At 42.7% G+C, this 26,535-nt stretch overlaps 1 protein-coding gene across 4 annotated transcripts in view; it reads left to right on the forward strand.

Annotated features, from left to right (window-relative positions):
• Positions 1-26,535, forward strand: part of bmpr1ba (bone morphogenetic protein receptor, type IBa) — a 604,340-nt gene that overhangs the window by 520,687 nt on the left and 57,118 nt on the right. For all 4 annotated transcript variants that reach the window (XM_072256455.1, XM_072256456.1, XM_072256457.1 and 1 more), the window contains one exon: positions 8,089-8,191. In XM_072256455.1, coding sequence (XP_072112556.1) covers positions 8,089-8,191 — 103 coding nt within the window. The remainder of the gene's footprint in view (positions 1-8,088; positions 8,192-26,535) is intronic.

The raw sequence follows: 26,535 nt of genomic DNA on the forward strand, positions 1-26,535 counted from the left end.
ACATGAGCAGGTGTAATCAATCTGATCCTTGCATATTGGAACCAGATTTCACACAGATCTGCTGGTGCATAAATCACAAGAGTGAACAGGAAGGATTTCAGCTCCAGGTTTTGGAACCGTAATTGTGTGCATGTGTAATGACTGTGCTGTGCCAGCATTGCAGAGTGCAGGTTCCCTGCAGATTGAGCAACGCATAATTCCTCACTTGTTGTGGCAGACTTGTTACATAGCACAGACCACCCGAGGTCAAAATTTTTAGGGGAGGTATTTATTGATGCTGACTGTTTGGCCCCTTTTTTTTTTGAATCCAGGACATGTAGACATTTTTGAAGACCAATTAATGAGATGTCAAACTTCAAATGAGGGTTGGCACTTCTGCACCTTGCCAGTCTTTCCCTGGTACAGTCTTTTGTAGACTCTTGCAATTGTGTTCATTTTCTGTGCCAGCCTGGTTACTGTGTTGATCTGCAGGCCCACAACTGCCCCACTGTGAAGTGCAGTGCAGCATGCAGTAAATGAGAATAGTGGTAATTGCATTTATATAGTGTAATCCGCAACTTTGCAGAATAGTTGGTAAATAGATTAGATTAGAACTTCAATGTAGTAAGGAAACACAAAAAACTGCAGATGCTGGGATCTGGAGCAAAAAAAAAACTGCTAGAGGAACTCAATGAGTCAGGCAGCGTCTGTGGAGGCAGAGGGACAATTGATGTTTTTCACGTTTCACGAAAACGGATTTGTTCACAGTAAAATCTTACTCAGGAATGTGACATTGGCCAGATTTTGTCAAGGAATAATTAATCGCCAGGAACAGTCTGCCCCTTGAGGACTGTGCCCAGAAATTGTTCATATCCAAAAGTTAGCAACTCAAGGAGTGCAAAACTACCTCGGAGCGATCGTCTTAGCTGTTTTTCTGTTCACACCTCCGGTCTAGGACTTAAACCTGCTAAGTCAGAGAGGAAGTACTCAGTCCAGAGACACCACTGTTATTACAAGCCTAGACTTAGTATTTGCATTAATAGCCACCAGTTAGTGAAAGTGTTATGGAGTCATACAGTTATACAGTATAGAAACAGGCCCTTTGGCCCAACTTGTCCATGCTGGTAAGGTTGCCTACCTGAGTTAGACCCATTTGCTTGTGTTCGGCTCTATCTGTGTACCTGTCCAAATGTATTTTAAGCAGTGTAATTGTACCCATGTCTATCACTTCTTCTGGCAACTTGTTCCATATACCTGAGGTTGCTCCTCCTGTCTCATTAGGCTACGTCCACACTAGACCGGATAAATCCATAAGCAATGCTTTTTCTCTTCGTTTTGGCCCTCTGTCCACACTGAAATGGTGTTTTCCTGCCCCGAAAATGGAGCTTTTCATTCTCCAGAGTGTTTAAATCTGAAAACGTCGGTTGGCCATTGTGTGTACGGGGTAACTGGCTAACGTTAAAAACGTTGTCATGATGTGCCGGAACAAATGGTGGCGGCAGTGCGGCATTTCATTGTTTTCTTGAACGCAACCTCCAACACCACAACAATACCTGACCATAGATGTGTAACATTGTATGGAAGTACAAGATAACACTAATGCAGAAATGTTTTATACATTTAACAAGGTGATTTATTAATGTATTGCTTGTGCAAACGTTCAATAGATGCAATTGTCACTTTTGCCCAGTAACTCGTTCTATTGCACATGTTAAATACAGCAAAATAATACACAAAGACATGGCAAATGTAAAATCAAACAAATGAGGTAAAAGCAAATTTCACTTTTGCCCAGTAACAAGCCTTATTGGATTTAGTTGTAGCTGTCGTTCATTTCATCGGTGAAAAGACTATGGGTGTAGGAAATGTTTCTGGACAAACACGCATCAAGTCTTTTGTTTGGCAATTTTCTTCTAAGTTTTTCTAGTCTGCAACTGGACAAACGCGCACCAAGTATACCGTTTCCTCTTCACTTGTTTTCTGTGTGTCCTGTGCATGCCCAGTAGGAGGAGATTTGCCCAAATATCCATCCTAATGTAGACAGAGGTATTTTGAAAAACGCCTGGTGTGGACGCCTATCATTTTTACGTGAAACCAGCATTTTCAAAATTATCCGGTCTAGTGTGGATGATCTTTCCCCTCTCACCTTAAACCTGTGCCTGGAGAAAAAGACAGTGACCATTCATCTTATCTGTGCCACTCATAATTTTGTAAATTCCCATTAGGTCAGTACTCATCTTTCTGCACTAGAGAAAATAAAATTCCATCCTACCCCCTTATAACTCAAACCCTGGTAACATCTTCGTGAATGTTTTCAGCACCCTTTCCAATTTAATTATATCCTTCCTAGTGTTGGGTGATCAGAAGGGCACACAATACTCCAAGTGTGTCTCACCAGTAATTTGTACTGTTGTAATATGCACTTGTACAAGTGTAACGTAAGTGTTTTCCTTTATCTGTGGGATATCCTGAAATAATTTCACCTCTGTAAACAAACCAGCTTGAAGCTTGAATCTGAATTCAATTTATCACATAAACCTGGAACAACAGTCATTACTAAACTGTTTGACCAAATCTCCTTTAGGGAAGGAACTCTGCTTTCCACTCCTGGTCTGCTTTCTATATGACTTAATGTTCAAGTAATCTAGAAAACTACAAGACAGAACAGCTCTCATCAACTTCACAGGGCAGTTAGAGATATGCAGTGGATAAGATGAAAAATTATGCATCATTGTCTTGTCTGCACAAATTCACAGGGGTATGATAATATAAACCAGTATAAGCCATATGTATCATTAAATTTGCATTGAAATGCTCTGTGACTAGTGGGGTACCGCAAGGCTCAGTGCTGGGACCCCAGTTGTTTACAATATATATATTAATGACTTAGATGAGGGAATTAAATGCAGCATCTCCAAGTTTGCGGATGACATGAAGCTGGGCAACAGTGTTAGCTGTGAGGAGGATGCTAAGAGGATGCAGGGTGACTTGGATAGGTTAGGTGAGTGGGCAAATTCATGGCAGATGCAATTTAATGTGGATAAGTGTCAGGTTATCCACTTCGGTGGCAAAAACAGGAAAACAGATTATTATCTGAATGGTGGCCGATTAGGAAAAGGGGAGGTGCAACGAGACCTGGGTGTCATTATACACCAGTCATTGAAAGCGGGCATGCAGGTACAGCAGGCAGTGAAAAAGGTGAATGGTATGCTGGCATTCATAGCAGGAGGATTTGAGTACAGGAGCAGGGAGGTACTACTGCAGTTGTACAATGCCTTGGTGAGACCATACCTGGAGTATTGTGTGCAGTTTTGGTCCCCTAATCTGAGGAAAGACATTCTTGCCATAGAGGGAGAACAAAGAAGGTTCACCAGATTGATTCCTGGGATGGCAGGACTTTCATATGATGAAAGACTGGATCAACTAGGCTTATACTCGTTGGAATTTAGAAGATTGAGGGGGGATCCTATTGAAACGTATAAAATCCTAGAGGGATTGGACAGGCTAGATGCAGGAAGATTGTTCCCGATGTTGTGGAGGTCCAGAACAAGGGGTCGCAGTTTGAGGATAAAGGGGAAGCCTTTTAGGACCGAAATGAGGAAAAACTTCTTCACACAGAGAGTGGTGAATCTGTGGAATTCTCTGCCACAGGAAACAGTTGAGGCCAGTTCATTGGCTATATTTAAGAGGGAGTTAGATATGGCCCTTGTGGCTACGGGGATCAGGGGCTATGGAGGGAAGGCTGGTATACGGTTCTGAGTTGGATGATCAGCCATGGTCATACTGAATGGCGGTGCAGGCTCGAAGGGCCGAATAGCCTACTCCTGCACCTATTTTCTACGTTTCTATGTATAGACTCCATCCAGTTTTTTTCGTTCAAATTTAAACGCTAATACGCTTACACAGGTCAGTTAGACTTTGCCCCTCAGGATCAATTAGTGTAATTTCTGTCCACTTTGTTGATTTAATTCATTGATCAAATTATTCAATCAAGATGTTGAAAACTTGTTTTTAAAAATCCTCATGTTAAAGACTTGTCTGAACTTTTCTCTTTCCTCTTTCAATATTTTTATTAATATTATATAAATTGCATAAATACAAATACAAAATTCATAAGGATACAAAAGGAAAGGGAAACTTCCCTTTAGGAAACTTTTCCCTTTCTAAATGCCAGAATATTTACTTCCATCGGGAAATTAAACTGGAGACTAATAACCTTCACTATGTGTCAACAGTTTCATCCACACGAATGCCAAGTAATATAATTTGGGACCATTAGAATTAAAAATGATGAAGAGACTGTGTGTGAGGGATGTTATGGGTTTGTTATTTGTTAATTTGGTAATATTATTTAATATTTATCTCAGCTTTGTGTATTTTAAGACCATAAGACAAAGGAGCAGAAGTCGGCCATTCGGCCCATCGAGTTTGCTCTGCTATTTTGTCATGAGCTGATCCATTCTCCCATTTAGGCCCACTCCCCCACCTTCTCACCATAACCTTTGATGCCCTGGCTACTCAGATACCTATCAATCTCTGCCTTAAATACACCCAATGACTTGGCCTCCACTGCTGCCCGTGGCAACAAATTCCATAGATTCACCACCCTCTGGCTAAAAAAATTTCTTCGCATTTCTGTTCTGAATGGACGTCCTTCAATCCTGAAGTCATGCCCTCTCGTACTAGACTCCCCCATCATGGGAAACAACTTTGCCACATCCACTCTGTCCATGTCTTTCAACATTCGAAATGTTTCTATGAGGTCTCCCCTCATTCTTCTAAACTCCAAGGAATACAGTCCAAGAGCGGACAAACGTTCCTCATATGTTAACCCTTTCATTCCCGGAATCATTCTAGTGAATCTTCTCTGTACCCTCTCCAACGTCAACAATCCTTTCTTAAATAAGGAGACCAAAACTGCCCACAGTACTCCAAGTGAGGTCTCACCAGCGCCTTATAGAGCCTCAACATCACATCCCTGCTCCTATACTCTATTCCTCTAGAAATGAATGCCAACATTGCATTGGCCTTCTTCACCACCGACTCAACCTGGAGGTTAACCTTACGGGTATCCTGTACGAGTACTCCCAAGTCCCGGTGCATCTCAGAACTTTGAATTCTTTCCCCATTTAAATAATAGTCTGCCCATTTATTTCTTCCGCCAAAGTGCATAACCATACACTTTCCGATGTTGTACTTCATTTGCCACTTCCTTGCCCATTCTTCCAATCTATCCAAGTCTCTCTGCAGACTCTCTGTTTCCTCAGCACTACCAGCACCTCTACCTATCTTTGTATCATCAGCAAACTTAGCCACAAAGCCATCAAAGATTTTCAAAGAAGATATTTTATAAATTCATTCAAGGGATGTGGAATGCACAAGAAAAGCCAGTAATTAATTGTCCATGCAACACACATCAAAGTTGCTGGTGAACGCAGCAGGCCAGGCAGCATCTCTAGGAAGAGGTACAGTTGACGTTTCGGGCCGAGACCCTTCCTCAGGACTAACTGAAGGAAGAGTTAGTAAGAGATTTGAAAGTGGGAGGGGGAGGGGGAGATCTAAAATGATAGGAGAAGACAGGAGGGGGAGGGATGGAGCCAAGAGCTGGACGGGTGATTGGCAAAGGGGATATGAGAGGATCATGGGACAGGAGGCCCAGGGAGAAAGATGGGGGTGGGGGGGGAAACCCAGAGGATGGGCAAGAGGTATAGTCAGAGGGAGAGAGAGAGAGAGAAAAAGGTGAGTGAGAGAAAGAATGTATGTATGAAAATAAATAACGGATGGGGTACGAGGGGGAGGTGGGGCATTAGCGGAAGTTAGAGAAGTCAATGTTCATGCCATCAGGTTGGAGGCTACCCAGACGGAATATAAGGTGTTGTTCCTCCAACCTGAGTGTGGCTTCATCTTTACAGTAGAGGAGGCCGTGGATAGACTTGTCAGAATGGGAATGGGATGTGGAATTAAAATGTGTGGCCACTGGGAGATCCTGCTTTCTCTGGCGGACAGAGTGTAGGTATTCAGCAAAGCGGTCTCCCAGTCTGCGTCGGGTCTTGCCAATATATAGAAGGCCACATCGGGAGCACCGGACATCCCCGCCATCCCTCCCCACTGATCTCTCTCCTGGCACTTATCCTTGTAAGCTGAACAAGTGCTACACATGCCCTTACACTTCCTCGCTTACCACCATTCAGGGCCCCAGACAGTCCTTCCAGGTGAGGCGACATTTCACCTGTGAGTCAGCTGGGGTGATATACTGTGTCCGGTGCTCCCGATGTGGCCTTCTATATATTGGAGGATCTCCCAGTGGCCACACATTTTAATTCCACATCCCATTCCCATTCTGACATGTCTATCCACGGCCGCCTCTACTGTAAAGATGAAGTCACACTCAGGTTGGAGGAACAACACCTTATATTCCGTCTGGGTAGCCTCCAACCTGATGGCATGAACATTGACTTCTCTAACTTCCGCTAATGCCTCACCTCCCCCTCATACCCCATCCGTTATTTATTTTTATACACACATTCTTTCTCTCACTCTCCTTTTTCTCCCTCTGTCCCTCTGACTATACCCCTCTGGGTTTCCCCCCCACCCCCGTCTTTCTCCCTGGGCCTCCTGTCCCATGATCTTCTCATATCCCCTTTGCCAATCACCTGTCCAGCTCTTGACTCCATCCCTCCCCCTCCTATCTTCTCCTATCATTTTGATCTCCCTCTCCCCCTCCCACTTTCAAATCTCTTACTAACTCTTCCTTCAGTTAGTCCTGACGAAGGGTCTCGGCCTGAAATGTCGACTGTACCTCTTCCTAGAGATGCTGCCTGGCCTGCTGCATTCACCAGCAACTTTGATGTGTGTTGCTTGAATTTCCAGCATCTGCAGAATTCCTGTTGTTTGAATTAATTGTCCATTCCTAGTTATCCTTGAGAAAGTGGTGATGAGCTGTGTTCTTGAAACACTCAGTCACTGATGTGTAGACTTCCAGTGCTATTAGAGAGGGAGTTCCAGGACTTTGACCCAAAATGTTGAAGGAACTCATATAATTCTAGGGCAGGATAATTTTGAGCTTGGAGGGAAGTACTGACGTTCTCCATGAATTGCTGCCCTTGTTCTTCTAGCTGTTAGAGGTTGTGGATTTGAAAGGTGCTGTCTAAGGGGTTTTGGTGAGTTGCTGTAGTGCACCTTGCAGTGGTACAAGCTGCTGCTGCTGCTGTGAATGGGTGAATGGTTGTGGATGGGGAACTATAAAGTGGGATGCTATCCTATATTGTATCAAGCTTTAAGTCCATTTATTCACTTTAAGCATTTTGAACACACAGAGATTATGATAAGGTACTAAGTGAGTGCTGAGCTTTATTGCCTGTAAATGAGATTTCGGTAAAAATGAGATCCTCAAGTAACACAACACAGAGATAGGTCCTTCAGGTCCATGCTAACCAAGATGCCCATTCAAGCTTGTCCTATTTGTCCACATTTGGCCCTTAACATTCTAAATTCCATCCATGTATCTATCCAATGATCATTGAAAATGTGTTATTGTACCTGCTTCAGACACTTCCTCTGGTAGCTCTTCCCATATATGGACCACCCTATGTGTTTAAAAAAAAAAAAAAAATCTCTCTCTTCTCACCTTTCCTATACCTTCTAGTTCTTGATTTGGCAACTCTTGGGAAAAAGACAGTGCATTCACCCTATCTGTGACCCATATGATCTTATATATCTTTGTAAGATGAACGAGGTATTCTTTTTTGATTGATTAACTGGTGTTGTGTGCGTATGGCACAAGAGTGACTGTAGATGATGGAAATCTTTAGCAACATGTGCAAAATACTAGAGGAACTCATCTGCTCAGGCAGCGTCTATGGAGTATTTGTTTCCTGCCATGACTCTTCAATGGTTTTTCATTGCTTCCCTCTTCCTTATCCTCTCTGTTGGAAAATTTTCCCCTCCCTCTATTTTAAAAATATGTCCGAGTTGAGATCTTATGAAATGGAAAGGATGACTGACCCAAACAGATGGAAGGGGATGGAGGAAGAATAAATATTTACACGAGATGTGAACATTCCCACCAGTTTAACCTTTTTAATTCACTCTCCCTCTTTTGTCATTAAGGACACTCCCAAGTCATCCCAGCGGCGAGCCATCGAATGTTGCACCGATCGAGATTTCTGCAATCGAGATCTGCACCCTACGCTTCCACCCCAAGACATGAGAGGTAATGTGAATGAACAACCTAACAACCCAACATCTAACAACCTAAGATCACCTGATTCTGAACAGTATTTATTAGATACTGCCAACCAAATTAGAACCAGATGGGAAAAAAATAAGGTTTTATGGGCAAGGTGCTGGAACAACTGAAACTCTGTGGTTTGGTTTTCAAAAGGGGCAACCTGGACTCTGAATGTCCAACAATCAGCAGTGGCAAAGCAACAGCACAACCCCATTGATGCAGAAGACCTTCTGGCCTCCTTTTCATAATTAATTATCAGTAATTGGATTATTATTAGACCAAGATTCTTCTTCTTCTTAGTCCATCACCCCTACTGTGGTGTTGCCCACTGACAGCGGCTCACCAGAATTCTCTATCCTGGGACCAATCTTTCAAATTGTCCCCATGTGTACCTGTTACAACCTTGGCTCTCAAGAAGTAACGTAAGGAGTCCAGCGGCAACAGAAATTACAAACAAAAAATGTTTATTAAATTAAGGTAAAGGGGAAAGAGGTAATGTGTGGTGTGGTAGTGCTGGCTGCAGAATGGGAGAGAAGGAGTGGTAGTGGCCTTGTTTCTAAGCAGTCCCCAGGAGGTGTTGGCAATGGAAGGGTAATTGCGGGAGTCCCAGGGAACTGCAAAACAGGTTAAAGGGGAACCACAGACCAGGACATAGCAGTAGCCCATCTTCAAAGATCCTTCCTCTCCCAGGGATGAGGTCTTTGGGGCATCTGTTGGTATTTCTGTAGCACTGTTTTTTTTTAATGTGATGGGGTTGCTAGCCCCATGCCCAACCCTCCCCCTTTTCGCAGTAGACTTGAGACCATCCATGGCAGAGATATTATACAGTGGAAAATTTAGTTTAGCATGGAGATCATTTATCACACCATTGCATTGAGGTAGTACAAGTGAAAAGCATAACAGAATGCAGAATACAAGGATCAACTTTGTTCGCCATACGCATTGATACGTATCAGATATTTGCTGTGGTGTTTGAGCACAGCATGCAACAAAAAACCAGCATTCAACAATTATGAAGAATAAACAATAATAATCTGGTTGTTGTGATGGGAGATTTTAACTTTCCTCATATTGACTGGCATCTACTTAGCACAAGGGCTTTAGATGGGGTACAGTTTGTTAGGTGTGTTCAGGAAGATTTCCTGACACACTGTGTAGGTAAGCCAACTAGAGGAGAGGCTGTACCTTTTTTTAGATTATGAGAACACTCAGTCCTCTTTTATTGTCATTTAGAAATGCATACATGCATTAAGAAATGATACAATGTTTCTCCAGAGTGATATCACAGAAAACAAGACAGACCAAAGACTAATACCGACAGAACCACATAATTATAACATATAGTTACAGCAGTGCAAAGCAATACCATAATTTGATAAAGAACAGACCATAGGCACAGTAAAAAAAAGTCTCAAAGTCCCGAGTCGATCGACTCCCGAGTCCCTGAAAGCATGCGGCAAAAGGGAGAAACTCCCTGCCATAAACTTCCAGGCACCGTCAACTTGCCGATACCTTGGAAGCAGCCGACCACAGCCGACACTGAGTTCATCCGTCTGAAACTCCAAGCTTCCGACCAGCCTCTCCGATACAGCCTCCCGAGCGCCATCCTCTGCCAAGCGCCTTTGACCTCCCCCCAGCTGCTGAAACACGCAAAGCCGAGGATTTCGGGGCCTTCAGCTCCGGAGATTCCGGTTAGCACACAGTAGCAGCAGCAGCAAAGCAGGCATTTCAGAAGTTTTCCAGATGTTCAGCTGTGCTCTCACGTCTGTCTCCATCAAATCAGGATTGTGCACGGTCCCCTACTTGACAGATAACAGATATTCATCACCGAAGTGGTCACGCGCGCTGTCGTCGCGCCGCCATCTTCTCCCCCCTTCCTGGGAGGAGAAATTCCCATTACTTGACCAATACTTGATTTGGTATTGGGAAAAGAACCTGGTCAGGTGTCAAATCTCTTGGAGGGATAGCATTTTGGAGGTAGTGACCACAACTCTATCTCCTTCACCATAGTGCTGGAGAGGGATAGGAGCAGACAATTTGGGGAAATCATTTAATTGTGGTAGGGGGAAATATGATGCTATTAGGCAGGAGCTTGGGATCATAAATTGGGAGCAGATGTTCTCAGGGAAATACACAGCAGAATTGTACAGGGAACATTTGCATGGAGTTCTGCATAGGTATATTCCATTGAGGCAGGGAAAGGATGGTAGGGTTAAAGAGTCATGATGCACAAAGGATGTGGAAATTCTAGTTAAGAACAAAAGAAAAGCTTACAAAAGGTTCAAGAATCTAGGTACTGTTAGAGCTCACGTAAATTATAAGATTGCTAGGAAGGAGCAATTGGGGTCCATGCCCATAGGACACTCAAAGCTGCTGCGCAGGTTGGCAGTGTTGTTAAGAAGGCGTATGGTGTATTCACCAATCATCAATCGTGGGATTGAGTTCAAGAGCCGTGAGGTAATGTTACAGCCATACAAGACATTGGTCAGACACCACTTGGAGAACTGTGTTCAGTTCTGGTCACCTCACTACAGGAAGGAGGTGGATCCTATAGAGATAGTGGGGAGGAGATTTACAAGGATGTTGCCTGGATTGGAGGGCCTACCTTATGAGAATAGGTTGAGTGAACTCAGCCTTTTCTCCTTGGAGTAACGGAGGATGAGAGGTGACCTGGTAGAGGTGTATAAGATGATGAGGGGCTCTAATCATGTGGATAGGCAGAGGCTTTTTCCGAGGGCTGAAATGGCTAACACAAGGGGGCATACTTTTAAGGTGCTTGGAAATGGGTACCGAGGGGATGTCAGGGGTACATTTTTCACAGAGAGCATGGTGGGTGCGTGGAATGCACTGCTTCGGTGGTGGTGGAAGCAGGTACAATAGGGTCTTTTAAAAGCCTCTTAAATAGGTACATGGAGCTTAGGAAAATATAGGGCTAGGCAGTAAGGAATTCTAGTCAGTTTCTAGAGTAGGTTACATGGTCGGCACAACATTGTGGGCCGAAGGGCCTGTAATGTGCTGTAGATTTCTATGTTCTATGTTCTAATAAAGAATTATATTAAAAATAAGTTGGAGGTTAAAGTATGAGCATGGAATAAAATATGCATAAATACCAGCATGTATTTACAATGTGAACAGCATTATAAAAAGTGGTTTAGAGTGTTTACAGTGCATTACAATGGTGGGAGAGCTAACTAGAATGATTAATTAGATTAACCCCCAGGGGAAGAAACTTTTAAAATGGCATGAAGATTTTGTTTTAATAGCCATTTAGCACTTTCCAGAAGGGAGCTTTTAGAAAAGGCAGTTTGCAGTGTGGGTGGTATCCACAATGACTTTTCCTGCCTGCTTCTTTATCCTGCAAAGAAATGAGCCCTGTAGTAGTGATAGACTGCAACCAAAGTCTCTTTCTGCTGTCTTGACAGTCCATTATAGTTATTGTATGCTGTGAGAGGATGCTGCACCAAACTAGACGGTAATTACCAACTGCCAGAAGTAGACATAAACCATAAGATGTAGAAGAAGAATCAGGCCATTCAGCCCATTGAGTTTGCTCCGAAATATATCTTATCTTGAGTCTTTTTGTTAATGAAGGAGATATGGTTCTTCCATATGAAGTCCTGCAAACTAACATTGACCAGGAACCTGAATGTTGAAATGGTGCTAACTGTAGAGTTGTTGATGACGAGTGGGTATGTTACATTATGGAGACAGCCTAGTGCAGGTAGACAATAAGGAGAAAGGACCATGACAAAGTTGACTGAGAGATCAATAGTTCAAGAGTCTTATAATAGTGTGATAGAAACTTCATGAGCCTGGTATTGCTTGTTTACAAGTTTTCTTCCCAGTGGAAGGGGGAAGAAGAGAAAATGACCAGAGAGGGAAGGGTCTTTGATCATGTTGGCTGCTTTCCTGAGGTAGTAGGGAGTGTTGACAGAATGAATGAAGGGAGAGCTGTTTTCTTATGATGGACTAGACTGGATCCATAACTCTCTGTAGTTTCTTGCAGTCGTGGGTAGAACAGTTGCCATCCCAAGTTGTGATGCATGTGGATAGGATGATTTTTGTGCAGCATCTGTAAGAAATGGTGAGGGTCAACAGGGACATGTCAGGTTTTGTTGGTCTTCTGAGGAAGTGGAAGCAGTTGTGTGCTTTCTTGATACCGAGAACTTTAATGAGACCTGCCCTTTCATTTAGCTCAGCTCAAAGAACCCTTGGCATCCATACGTGTGAGGTCATCAAACTGTCTAAACAGACAATCATATTAAAAGAACTTTCACCCTTTGGAAAGAAGGAAGCAATTTTAAATTAATGTTTTAAAGAATATGCCAATTGCTAAAGATCACAGTTTATTTATGTTCAAAATAATCATTATATAGTAATTTATTTTACTATTATTTACTTCCTAGAAAATTACAAGGTGTGTTTTTATGCCAAAGAGTTTGCTTAGTACTGATTGTGGCTTACTTAGTACCATTAAAAGCTTACTTGGATCTCCTGTAACAAAGTGTGACACCTTCACCTTTTTTTGCAGTGGGATTTGTTAGTAAAAGTTCATAACTCCGTTTTATTTCAGCTTAATTGTGATAGAGAAGTCTGCAAGCAGTGAAATTTATCTATGCGCACTGTCAACTGACTGACAGGAAGTCCACAATTTCCATGCTAGATTACACGTGCATGGAGATAAGTTTCATTGACAGTTTCACAGAGTAACAGTGGCAAATGCGAGCAGTTTTACCATCATTAGCATGGCAACATTGATCCCATACGGATTACTTGGTTACATTTCACCCCCATGATTTGTTTTTACATTCTCTGCCACTGTTTGTGGCTCTCAAGTTTTGTGTCACTATCTGGTTCTCAAATCCTTGTCAGTACTGGTCCGAGTCTAAATGCTATTTAGACTCTTGTGGAGTTGGCCTTTATTGTGTTTTGAAGTGCCTCATGTAACTGATGAGATCCACACGTTAGCAGACGCAATGCACGTTCTGGGAATGCAGCCATGGAAGAGATTAGAGTGAAATGGAAAAAAAAATCTGCAGATGTTGGAACTTCCTTATGTTGGATATTTTCAGGATATTGATGGTAACTGAAAGTGTAGAGGGAGAGAAGCCATTTCCTTTGTTTGAGGGGACAGAGTCATCAAAATTGGAATCAGACTTTCTGGGGGTGGAGTTGTGAAACACTTCAACCTGTGGACAGAGTTAGAAATTTGAAACTAATTTCTGCAAACTTTCTCTGCAATTGGAATAATGATTCATTTAAAAGTTGTGATTGTCTTTTTGGTGAGTTTTTAGTGTTTTGAGTTAGATCATCCATACCTCACTGAACATTGGGATATGTTTAATGGGCTGAATGGTTTCTTCTTGTTACTAAATTCCTACGTTCCCACAAATGAGAAACAGAAATGGTCTGCAGGTCAGACAGGCTCCAAGGAACTGAGATTGACCCGTTCCTATACCAGCGAAAAATTAAATATTTGATTCTCTCCCAATTTGGCTCACACCTTCTGAAGTTTGAAATCTGCAATAACAAGAATAAGAATAGAACTATTTAGTAATAAACAGCAGAATTCCATCTAGAATCACAAACTAGTGAATTAACGACTTGCCTTTAAACTAATAAGTATCTCAGTATGCCTCACCAGTGCAATACTGAGATTAGTTGGAAGTGAAAGACATTTGGTTGAAGCTAGAGATGAATCCAGTGGATGGGGTACAGACATGGTCATCTTTTCTAGTCTACATGGGCTTTGACAATGTTGGTGAATAGTTTGTTGCATGCAAGCACACATACACACGTGCACATACAAGCACACATACACACACAGTTGGACTGAAGAGCCTGTTTGTGCTATATGACCCAGTGACTCCTTGGAATTTAAAGGACAGCTGTGATTAGTGAGTCTTTCTCAGCAAAAGGCGAAATACTAATTCCCAACTGACATAACTCAGGAGCTCAGCAATGGGAGCAAACTATTTAGCCCCTCCGGACTATTCTGCCAATAATTAGAATGACTAATCTGTACCTTTAACCCGTCTTGATTTGCAACTCTTAATACCCTCACCTAATAAAAGAAGTTACCTGGTGTCAGGTTGTCAGGTTTCTCTTGCCACTACAGCCCATCAATCACAGTTGTGGCTTTTTTATATAACCCGTGCCTCAGTAGGTTTTTTTGGGAGTAAGAGTTCCACATTTCTGGCAGCGTTGACACAGAGAAACTTTTCGTAAATTCTCACTGAATGACCTGGATGTTAAAAGGATACCCTTTGGTTATTGATTTCCCACAAAAACGATTCTTTTTCATTACTGCTGTTATACAGTGCAGGACAGTACAAAGCTGAGGATTCAAAAGAAGTTTATCTCCTGCTGAAATAAGAGTAAGGTGTCTATAAAAATGATTGGATTCCAAGTCCAAAATTACTCACAAATTAGTTGCTAAATGCAATATCTTAAGGCTGGTCTTCACATGGTCTAATTATACTTGTTGTGTAACATGCAGAATATGCACTAGAGCACTTGACGAATTGATTTCACTCATGGTAACATCAAAAGAGATTCTGCTGTGAACAGCTGGTGTGGTGATTTTCCAGAGGGAAATTATAAATCACGTTTATGAGAATGTGTACAACTGTTTGCACAAGAGAGTTGCGAAAGATTACCTGTACATATTCCAATTAGTTTCTCATTGCTTTTCATTTTGTCTGAACGTTCAGAGTAGTCTGAAATACTCTGAAATCATTTCAAAGCACATCTCCTGCCAGACTATCATTTGTCTGAAGGGACTATTTAAACTGACTGCCATTCTTAATTAAAATCGCAGATCTGAACTGTGTCCTTTGAGAAATCAAAGGACCTTTAAGTTAAGCACTCTTTATAAGGGATGAATAATATTCTGAGTATTCCAGGGATGGGGGAGGGTGCTGGGAGGGAAGGTAATTTGGAAGACAACCATTCAGTCAAGGCACAAACAGAGGCATCATGAAATATTTTCCACGTGCCTGGATGAGTGCAGCTCCAACAATAGTCAAGAAGCTCAACATAATCCAGTTCAAAGCAGCCCGCTAGACTGGCACTTCATACACAACCTTAAGTGCTTATTTATTCCACCACCGGTTCTATTGGCTGCAGTATGCACCATCTCCAGTATTCACAACAGTTAATTAACCAGGCTACTATCACAGCTCCTCACAACTGCAGAGTCTTTGGAACCAGGAAGGAGGTCAACAGGCATCTCAGTAAATTGGTTTATTATTTTTATGTGTACCGAGGAATTGTGACAAACCCTCTTTTGCATGCCATCCACACACATAATTTCATCACATTGGTTCATGGAGGTAGTAGAGGGAAAACAATAACAGGATGCAGAATAAAGTGTTATTGTTACAGAGAAAGTGCAGTTCATGCAATAAAGTCAAAATTGAGATTATTGTCAAATTGATATGTGGGTGCACAGGCGCAATGAAAAACTTACTTGAAGCAGCATCACAGGGATATTGAGTCATAGAGAAGTACAGCACAGAAATGAGCCCTTTGGCCCATTTAGTCTGTACCAAAACAATTTAAGCTGCCTATTTCCATTGACCTACACCAGGACCATAGCCTCCATACCCCTACTATACACGTACCTATCCAAACTTCTCCTAAATGTTGAAATTGAGATTGCATGCATCATTCCACATTCTCACAACCCTCTGAGTGAAGGAGTTTCCCTTCATGTTCCCCTTAAATGAGTCACCTTTCATCCTTAACCCATGACCTCTGGTTTTAGCCCCACCCACTCTTAGTGGAAAAAGTCTGCTTGTATTTACCCTTTCTATACTGCTCATAATTTTGTACACCTCTATCAAATCTTCTCTCAATCTTTTACGTTCTAAAGAATACAGTCCTAACCTATTCAATCTTTCCCTATAACACAGGCCCTCTAGCCCCGGCAGCATCCTTGTAAATTTACTCTGCACTTATTCGATCTTACTAGTCAGAGAGGCAACCCTTTACTACCAGTCTCTGGCTTCTCCCAGCAAGCCAATGCTTAATCCAATTTACTACCTCATTCTGAATGCCGAGCAACTAAACCTTCTTGATCAACCTCCCTTGTGGGACCTTGTCAAATGCCTTGCGAAAGTCCATGTAGACCACATCCACTGCCTTGCCTTAATCAACTTTCGTGGTAACTTCCTCGAATTAATCTATATGGTCCCTTAGAATGCCTTCCAATAACTTTTCCACAACTAATATCAGACTCACTGGCCTATTATTTCCTGGTTTCTATTTAGAGTCTTTTTTAAACAGTGGAACAACATTAGCTATCCTCCCATCCACTGGTACCTCTCCTGTTGCTTAGGATGACGTAAATATCTCTGCTAACGTCCCAGCAATTTCTGCATTTGCATCCCATACGGTCAAATGGAAAACCTTGTTAGGCCCTGGGGATTTATCCACCCTGATTTGCCTCAGGGTAGCAAGCACCTCCTCCTCTGCAATCTGTACAGCGCCAATGAAGTTGATGCCTGTTTGCCTCCTAAAGACTCTGTATCCATCTCCCAAGTAAATATAGATGCAAAGAATGCATTTAGGATATCCCCATTTGTTTTGGCTCCACACATGGATTACAATTCTGGTCTTCCTGAAGACCAAATCTGTCCCTTGAAATCCTTTTGGTCTTAACATATCTGTAGAATCCCTTAGGATTCTCCTTCACCTTGTCTGCTAGAGCAACTTCATGCCTTCTTTTAGCCTTCCTGATTTCTTCCTTGTACGTTGTCATATGTTGTGTTGCATTTCTTGTACTCCATAAGCACCTCATTTGTTCCTGTCTGCCTATACCTGCTATGCGCCTCCTTTTTTGTCTTAACCAGGGCCTCAATATCTCTTGAAAAGCAAGGTTCCCTACACTTGTTATCCTTACCTTTTGTTCTGACAAGCTTTACTCTCAGAATTTCATTTTTGAAGACCTCCCACTTTCCAAGTACACCTTAGTCAGAAAAACAGCTTGTCCCAATCCACACTTCCCAGAAGATTTCTGATATCATCAAAATTGGCCTTTCTCCACTTTCTGAGTCATAGAGCCATACTCAGTGCTAGAGACCCAACCACTGTGACTTTCCTCTGTTTGCTCAATCTTCCCCAACAGTATCCAAAGTGATATACCTGTTGTTGAGGGGGATGGCCACAGGGATACTCTGCACTGGCTCCTTTCCCCTTCCTGACTGTCATCCAGTTTCTTGTGTCCTGCACCTTGAGTGTAACTACCTATCTATATATCCCATCTACCACCCCTTCAGCCTACCAAATGCGAATTGGAAGCTGCAGCTGTATGCACTTCTCGTAGTTATAGTCCTCAGGGACACTAGAGCTTTCCCTGCCTTCCCACATCCCGCAAGAGGAGCATTCAGTTATCCTGCCTGGCATCTCTGTTGTCCACTGCAGATAGAAAGACTGGAAGTACAAAAGAAAGAAAAGCTCTAGGTTAAGTTTTTAAAATTTCACTGACTGAAGCCTCTATTTGTTGAAAGCTCGAAGACCTAAAGCCTCAATATCACCACTCTAACTCTGTCCACTCAAACGATGGCCCTTGCCTTCCCTTAACTTGTTCTTGCTAATCAATCCTAAATGCTGATTGGGACTGGTTACGCTGCCGCAATCCTCTGCTGCCCTTTCCTATTCGGGCAGTGAGCCTGAGTGAATCTGCTCAGCCACCTCTCAAACTCCTGCTGTCCGCATTGGTGGCTGGTCAAAGCTCAATTATGGCTCACTATATCACGTGGCTCAAATAAACATCATTCACAAGGAAAACCTAAATTGAACACAATATTATCAAGAAAGAACATAACTAGAACAAAAAAAAACAATTTTAGGACAAAGTGCTGAAAGCAATTAGTGTTGCTGAACTGTAGTGATTGTGGGGCAGCAGGGCAGTGTAGCAGTTAGTGTAATGCTTTGCAGCACCAGGTGCCTGGGTTCAATTCCATTGCTGCCTTCTCCTTGTTTAATCCAGATGCTCCAGTTTCCTCCCACATTCCAATGACATATAGGGTTAGGGTTAGTAATTTGTGGGCATACGTTGGTGCAGGAAGCATGGCTATACTTGTGGGCTGCCTCCACCACATCCTCAGATTGTTCCTGTTGTTGATGCAAACGACACATTTCAAGTTCAAGGTTTTTGTCACCTAACTGTGCATATATACAACCAAATGAAACAATGTTCCTCTGGACTACAGTTCACCCATAATACATATATCACATACTGCACATAAAACAAAATATTATCACAAATAAGATATGAAAATATAATTCAAAATGTACGTGAGGTGCTTAGCACAGGTAAACAGCAAACAGCTCGCTGTCCTAGTGATGAGATCTCAGTGGTGGCAGGGTATGCATTAGTCTCATAGCCTAAGAGAAGAAGCTGTTACCTAGTCTGGCAGTCCTAGTCCAGCTACTCCTGTATCTCCTTCCTGATGGCAGTGAGTCAAACAGATTGTGGGAGGGGTGGTAGGGATCCTCAACAATGCTTTCAGCCCTTGGATACAGTGGTCCCAATCAATGCCACAAATAGGGAGCAGGCACACCCCAGTGATCATCTCGGCAGTTTTTTACTATCCTCTGTAGGGCCTTGTTGTCCGATGCCTTGCAGCTTCCGTACCACACAATGATGCAGCCAGACAGGACACTCTCTCTTAGAAAGTTGTTAGAATAATGGCACACTTTAATTGCTTCAGAAAGTGTAGACTGTTGTGCCTTCTTGAGGGATGAGAGGTGTTGTGGGTTCAGGTTAAAGCAACCCAAGGAACTTTATGCTCTTCACTCTCTCCATGGCAGAGATATTGATGTGTAATGAAGAAAGGTTGACCTGCGCCTTCCTGAAGTTCAGAATTATCTCTTTTGTCTTGCCCACATTGGAACTCCAATTGTTGTTCTCATACCATTTGACAATTCCCTCTACCGCCTCTGTCTGATGACTCATCATTGATGAGGCAAACTGTTGTTGTATTATCAGTGAACTTGATGATGCGGTTTGAGCTTGGTCTGGCACTATATGATTCGACGTACATGTGATAGTAAAGCTGATCGTTAATCTATTGTACTGGTTGGTTCAAGAACTTTAAGGTGCAAAGCCATAATGACCTGCATATGTTCTGAGATCAAGAGTCCACCTTGTCATGCCAGGGAACTATTCAATAGTCTTTTACAGTGGGCTAGAAGCTGTCCTTATGCCTGGTGTAAATGCTTCCTAGCTTTTATATCCTTTGGTCAATAGTGGAGAAGAAAGAAAGTCCGGGGGGGGGGGCGCAGGATATTTGATTATGTTGGCTGCTTTTCCTTGGCAGTGAGAAATACAAATGGAATCTGTGGAGGGGGAGTTGATTTCTGTGATGTGCTGAGCTGTGTCCATGATTCACTGCAGTCTCCTGCAATCACAGGCAGAGCAGTTGCCATACCAATCTATTATGCATCCAAATGGGATAAGCCATAAGACAATAGGAGTAGAATTAGGCCATTGAGCCCATTGAGTTTTCTCTGCCATTCCATCATGGCTGATTTATCATCCCTCTCAACCCCATTCTCCTACCTTCTCCCTGTAACCTTTGATGCCCTTACTAATCAAAAGCCTGTCAATCTCCACTTTAAATATGCCCAATGTCTTGGCCTCCACAGCCAATTGTGGCAATAAATTCCACAGATTCACCACCCTCTGGCTAATGAAATTCCTCTTCATCTCTGTCTAAGTGGGTGCCCTCAAATCTGAGACTCTGGTCCTAGTCTTCCCACTATAGAAAACATGCTCACCATTTCCACTCTATTTAGATCTTTCAAACACTCCTCAGGTGTTAACCCTTTCATTTTTGGAGTTATTCTCCTGAACCTCCTTCGGACTCTCTCCAATGCCATCACATCCTTTTTTAGATAAGGGGTCCAAAACTCCTCACAATACTACACATACAATCTGATTAATGCCTTATAAGGCTTTTTCACTTGGAAGATGAGTCCTTAAGTTCTCACTTCCTCCATCATTCTCACCTGTCCGTCGTCAACCTCCTCCACTGCCAAGGTGAAGCCAAACACAAACTAGAGGAACAGCATCTAACATCCCCTGGGTGGTCTACAACCCAACAGCATGAACAGGGAAGTTTCCAATGTCAGGTAACCCTCCCTTCTAATGGGTTGTTTCTCACCCCTTTCACTCCATCCTCTCTCCCCCTCCACTCCTCCCGTTCTTTGTCTCCTTTCCCCCAAACATTCAAAGCTCCCTGTCACCCTCCCATCCCGCCCACACAGTTGATCCAAGGTTTTGGAGTTACTAGACAGATCACAGGTTCAGCACAGACTAGTTTGCCTAAAGGGCATCTTTCTGTACTGTGGTGTTTTATAATTCTATGATTTTACGCCCAGCACCCAGTGATAGTACAATTCATAGCCTGAAGCTTGTGAAGATGCTTTCTGTGGTGCTTTAATAAATGCTGGAAGGGTTAATGGAGACATGCCAAATTTCTTTAGCCTCCTGAGGAATAGAGTTGCTGGGTTCTTTCTGCAGCATCTACGTGGTTAGACCAGGGTAGGCTATTGGTGATGGTCATTTCCAGGAACCTGAAACTCTGAACTCTCTCGACCACTGTGCCACCACCTCCTGCAAGTTTCCAAGTCACGTACCATGGAAATGTATTGCTATTCCTTCATCACTGCAGGATTGAAACATGGTACTCCCTTCCCAGTGACTCCTTTCACACTGACAATTAATGTGATTCAAAATATTTCAATATCATCCCTGGGGCTGTCAGGGGTAGGTATTACTTGTTGATCTTACCAGTGACACCTGCATCCCTTGAGCGAATAACTGAAGTCTTTACTTAATCACTTTCCCCCAACCACCACTTCCCTTCGAGTTGGGTGGTGTGGAAGTAAATGAGCAGTTCTGTTAATCAGATGACAAAGTTGAAAATTACTCCACATCTGCATCCAGACAACAAGCAAAGATCAATGACATTAATATAAATATTTTAAGTGTGAAAATCAGAGGTCACTTCCTATCTGTCCAAGAAGAATGTTTGCTTCATACTTTCTAAATCAAAGTTGCATTCATTTCCAAGCCTGGCATTAAGTGCTCATCAACAACAAAACTATAAAGATCATTTTGCATTTTGCACCATGTGAATCGTTTTAAGGGCATCCTAAAGGCTTTCAAAGTCAATGAAATCTTTTTGACGTACGCTGCTGTAATGTGGGAAATGTTATAGTTATAGTCATACTTTATTGATCCCGGGGGAAATTGGTTTTCATTACAGTTGCACCATAAATAATAAATAGTAATAGAACCATAAATAGTAATATGTAAATTATACCAGTAAATTATGAAATAAGTCCAGGACCAGCCGATTAGCTCAGGGTGTCTGACCCTCCAAGGGAGGAGTTGTAAAGTTTGATGGCCACAGGCAGGAATGACTTCCTATGACACTCTGTGCTGCATCTCGGTGGAATGAGTCTCTGGCTGAATGTACTCCTGTGCCCACCCAGTACATTATGTAGTGGATGGGAAACATTGACCAAGATGGCATGCAACTTAGACAGCATCCTCTTTTCAGACACCACTGTCAGAGAGTCCAGTTCCATCCCCACAACATCACTGGCTTTACGAATGAGTTTGTTGATTCTGTTGGTGTCTGCTACCCTCAGCCTGCTGCCCCAGCACACAACAGCAAACATGATAGCACTGGCCACCACAGACTTGTAGAACATCCTCAGCATCGTCCGGCAGATGTTAAAGGACCTCAGTCTCCTCAGGAAATAGAGACGGCTCTGACCCTTCTTGTAGACAGCCTCGGTGATCTTTGACCAGTCCTGTTTATTGTCAATTCATATCCCCAGGTATTTGTAATCCTGCACCACGTCCACACTGACCCTCTGGATGGAAACAGGGGTCACCGGTACCTTAGCTCTCCTCAGGTCTACCACCAGCTCCTTAATCTTTTTCACATTAAGCTGCAGATAATTCTGCTCACACCATGTGACAACAAGTTTTCAACTAGCACTCATGAACAGCACTGTGTTAATGACCACCTAATTGTTTTCAACTGAGATTGAGTGGTTAATATTCATCAGGGCACTGGAGGCTGAAATATTTCCTGCCTGCTCCTGGATCTGCTGCCTTCTATCATCATCAAAGGCACACAATTGAGGGTAGTAAAGGAATTTAAATACCTTGGTAGTGTCATCCCCAGTGATGTTTCCTTGGATAAAGAAATCAAGGCTAGTCAGAGCTTGGACCACCTGTGATTACATGTGTTAAACCAGCATAATATCCAGATAACCATTAAGATCAATTTGTACAAGACTGTTGTTTGCATTAGCCTCCTGTATGGTTGTGAAACGTGGACCGTATACAAAAGGCAACTCAAACTGCTGGAATGCTTCCACAAGTGCAGCCTGCGATCCATTGTGGGTATCTGCTGGTATGACTGTGTCACAAACCTGGAAGTCTTTAATAGGGCATAGACTACCTGTATTGAAGCCATGATCCTGAAAGCACAACTTCGTTGGACCAGACATGTTATATGCATGGAGGACTCCATAGTCCCTAAGCAGCCACTCTATGGCCAGTTATCATGGGGGAGTATAACATCTGTGCTAAAGCCAGCACTGCTTATAATGGGCTTGCTTCCCAGAATCTGGAACACAGGGCACAAGACTGAACTGCTGGCACACCTTGGTTAAACTTGCTCACAGCAACTTAGAAGATAGGCATCATGCAGACCTTGTCCCCACTGTGAACATCTATGCTGCTCAATAATTGGCCTCGACAATCATTTCCAAACACACGTCAGATGAGATGCACAAACACAATCATCAGCGCTGAAATTGTGGACAACCAACTTTGGAGATCAATCCAGTGCTTTTTTTCATAGTATCATTGGCTCTTTTATGTCAATCTAAGAAGGGAAGCAGGCCCTTGGTTCAGTATCACATCCAATAGCTGCAAGTCCAACAGTGCAGCACTCCTGCAGTCCTATGCTACAGCCCAGGCAGAAGGATATGTGCTCTTCTATGGAGTGGTACCTGTTGACTTGGAGACAAGAGTGCACCCAACAATGTGTAAGCTAGCGCTTGTTGTGAAAATATTTTTAAGTGTCTGTTTGCAGTACGTTGGAGCAACTGGCCCCACAATAGTTCAACACACCGAAAATTAGTGTCAGGAAAGAGAACAAGAGTTTCCAAATTTCTGCTACACAGGCAAACTATTTGTAGAAGACTGTATCTTAATTCCTGAAGGAAGGCAAATTAATATATCATTTACTTCCAAAGCAAAAAAGACTCCAACTCCCAATTATGTTAGTTACCTTATGAGGAGAGATTATACACACCTCACCTTTCCCCAGGGCACTGTAAATTTCCTGTGGATCACTGCTTCTTGACCTTGAAGACAGGTAGGTAAACATTAGTTAGGTGAATGCATTTTAGAAAGGAAACAAACAGTAATATATTTTCTTCCCTGCAGTGCACTTCATGTCTCTGTATAAACATGGAATTGGTAATGTAGTGATTATTGTCACATGTACTAAAATACAGTGAAAATTTTGGTTATGCATGTCATCCATACAGATCAATTCAATTTGTTAACATGCAAATAAGCTGGAGCAAAAGAACAAACTTTGAAAATCACCTTTGGCTGATGGTGCTGAATGTACCCCAGAATCTCACTCACATGTTGACCTGAGTGAAACTACATGCTGGGAACAACTATGATTAAATGCTTATACCCCTACAACCATTAGTATAGCAAATAAAGAAGGTAGTTTACAATAGCTAGGCCCAAGGAATTCCCCTCTTGCTCCAGCTTTCTAGTGTGGGCTTTGGCCATAGAAGCAGGTTTTGATGTAAGCCAGCTGGTTAATAAGATGCTCTAAAGTATTGCGAAGGCATTAATTAATCTATGATGGGATGTTTAGAATCTAAGAGCTTTCAGTATTTTATAGGATCAAAGGACTTCCCTTTTCGTGTTAATTGAAATTCCTTGAAAACATTTACTATATGGAGACTTTGAACCTAAAAGTCTTATTTGCAGTTGGTTTGAACTTAAGGACTGTGTTGTATGAGAAAGCAGTAGTGAAACTTTGGAGCAGGTGCTAAAAATTCATCGACGTATGGTAACCTCACATGCACACATTAGTACATCATACACGTATTTATACAAACACTAGTAAGGCTATTTGGCCCTTTGTGGCTGTGCTGCTATAGCTGTTGGTATGGTTTGGTGGCAACGCAGTTAAAACTGCTATAAACACATGAGATTCTGCAGATGCTGGAAATCTTGAGCAAACACACAAACTGCTGGAAAACTCAGCAAGTCATATAGCATCAGGCAGGTGCTGCCTGACTTGCTGAGTTAGCACTGCTACTTAGCGGATTCGGAGTGCCTGGTTTGATCCTGACCTCAGGTGCTATTTGTATAGGATGAGCATTCTTCCTGTGACGGAGTTTATTTTGGGTTGTTAAAGTATGCTGGAATGCTAGGTGGCCACGAGGGAATGTTAATGCCAAAAGGGGAAGGCATGTGAGGAGGTAAGTTGAAGGACCACAGGGGAATAGGACGATGGAGAAATGGATTGATGGGATTGCTGTGCTGAGAACTGTCATTGGTATGCTTACCCGAGTGGCCTCGACCGTTGTAATAATGGAGTCACAGAGTAATACAGCATGGAAACAGGCTCTGAACCCAGCTCATGCATGCTGACCAAGACATCTATCTAAGCAAGCTCCATTTGCCTGTACATATCCCTCTACACCTTTCATATTCATGAACTTGTCCAAATGTCTTTTAAATATTGTAATTCTACCAACCTCCACCATTTCTTCTGGTAGCTTGTTCCATTTACCCACCACTGTCAGCGTGACAAAGTTTTAAACCTCAGTTCCCTTTTACAGTTCTCCCCTCTCAACTTAAATTTATGCCCTCCAGTTTTAAACTCCCCTATCCTCAGAAAAATATTTAATTAAGCCTTCTTCATGAATTCGTCCTGCAACCCTGTGTTTTTATGCAGTTTCCTCTTGCAAGACCCTCTTTCATTTGCATTTGCTTCTCTTCTAAGCAGTTCAATCCCAATAACACACGATCATAGAACCATAGAACACTACAGCACAGAAAACAGGCCATTCAACCCCTCTAGTCTGTGCTGAAACATTATTTCACTAGTCCCATTGACCTGCATCCAGTCCATAACCCTCCAGACCTCTCCCATCCACGTACCTATCCAATCTATATACTACTAAAACTCTCATGCTCTGTCTGTTTGTCTGTTTGTGACCTCCAATTAGTGCAAACGGTGCATTACAGCGGCACTTTTTTTGCTTAAATCAAATTAAAATGCACTAACTTACAGAATGCAGGCAAAGTTCAGGGTTATATATTCGTATAAAATTGCTTATTCACCAAAAATCAACAGGCTGGCTTTCAGTCGAGAGCCGATCAGCCATCATAGAAATCGGGACGCGACAGCCCAAAGCATGCGCACGGCCAGCCTCAGCAGCGACACCTACCAGAGCAAAAGGGCAGGTAAGCTCCATTTCGAGGGGTCACATTCTGCTAATCACCATCAGCATGTGCAGGATTGGGACAGATCTAACTGCCACTCATCAATAAGAGATAATTAAATCTTATTGTAATGACGTACTTCGAGACACCCATAAAACCCTTTGCTGCAGTCAAAGGACAGCGGTGACCATATCACGTCCATTTAGGAGAGCGCCAACCACATCATCAAGAATAGTCAGCATCCTTTGGTGTTACTGCTTCGTATCTTTTATCCAGCATTAGGGTAAAAAAAACGGTTAGCCTAATTATGCTGCGTGTAAAGGGAAGGGAAACATTATGGTCAAGAGATGATGCCAAACGTCATTGGGAAGCAGCAAGGAGAGGGAGAGATCAAGAATCCAATGAGGCCAGGGCCGCACGACTCCAGGATCAAAGAGTCAGGACAAAAAAAAATGTGAGAAGAAGAGACAGAGGAGGAGAGGCATGCATGTCTCCAGGATCAGAGACAAACAACAAACAGCAGAAGAGATGACGAGTCGGGGGATGAAAGGGCTGCACGTCTCCAGATTGACAATGAGAGGCACAATGGTGGCAGATAAACCAGAAATGATGCCATTAAAAGCCTCCTTCGTTAAACGTGGAGGAGCTATATTTGCTTTGCTATGCGTCGTTCTTCTTTAATAAACTGAGGTTTTCTACTTCACACATCAAAGTTGCTGGTGAACGCAGCAGGCCAGGCAGCATCTCTAGGAAGAGGTACTCAAAGGGTCTCGGCCCGAAACATCGACTGTACCTCTTCCTAGAG

The sequence above is a fragment of the Mobula birostris genome, chromosome 4 (genome assembly GCF_030028105.1).
Source record: "Mobula birostris isolate sMobBir1 chromosome 4, sMobBir1.hap1, whole genome shotgun sequence".
Taxonomy (NCBI): domain Eukaryota; kingdom Metazoa; phylum Chordata; class Chondrichthyes; order Myliobatiformes; family Myliobatidae; genus Mobula; species Mobula birostris.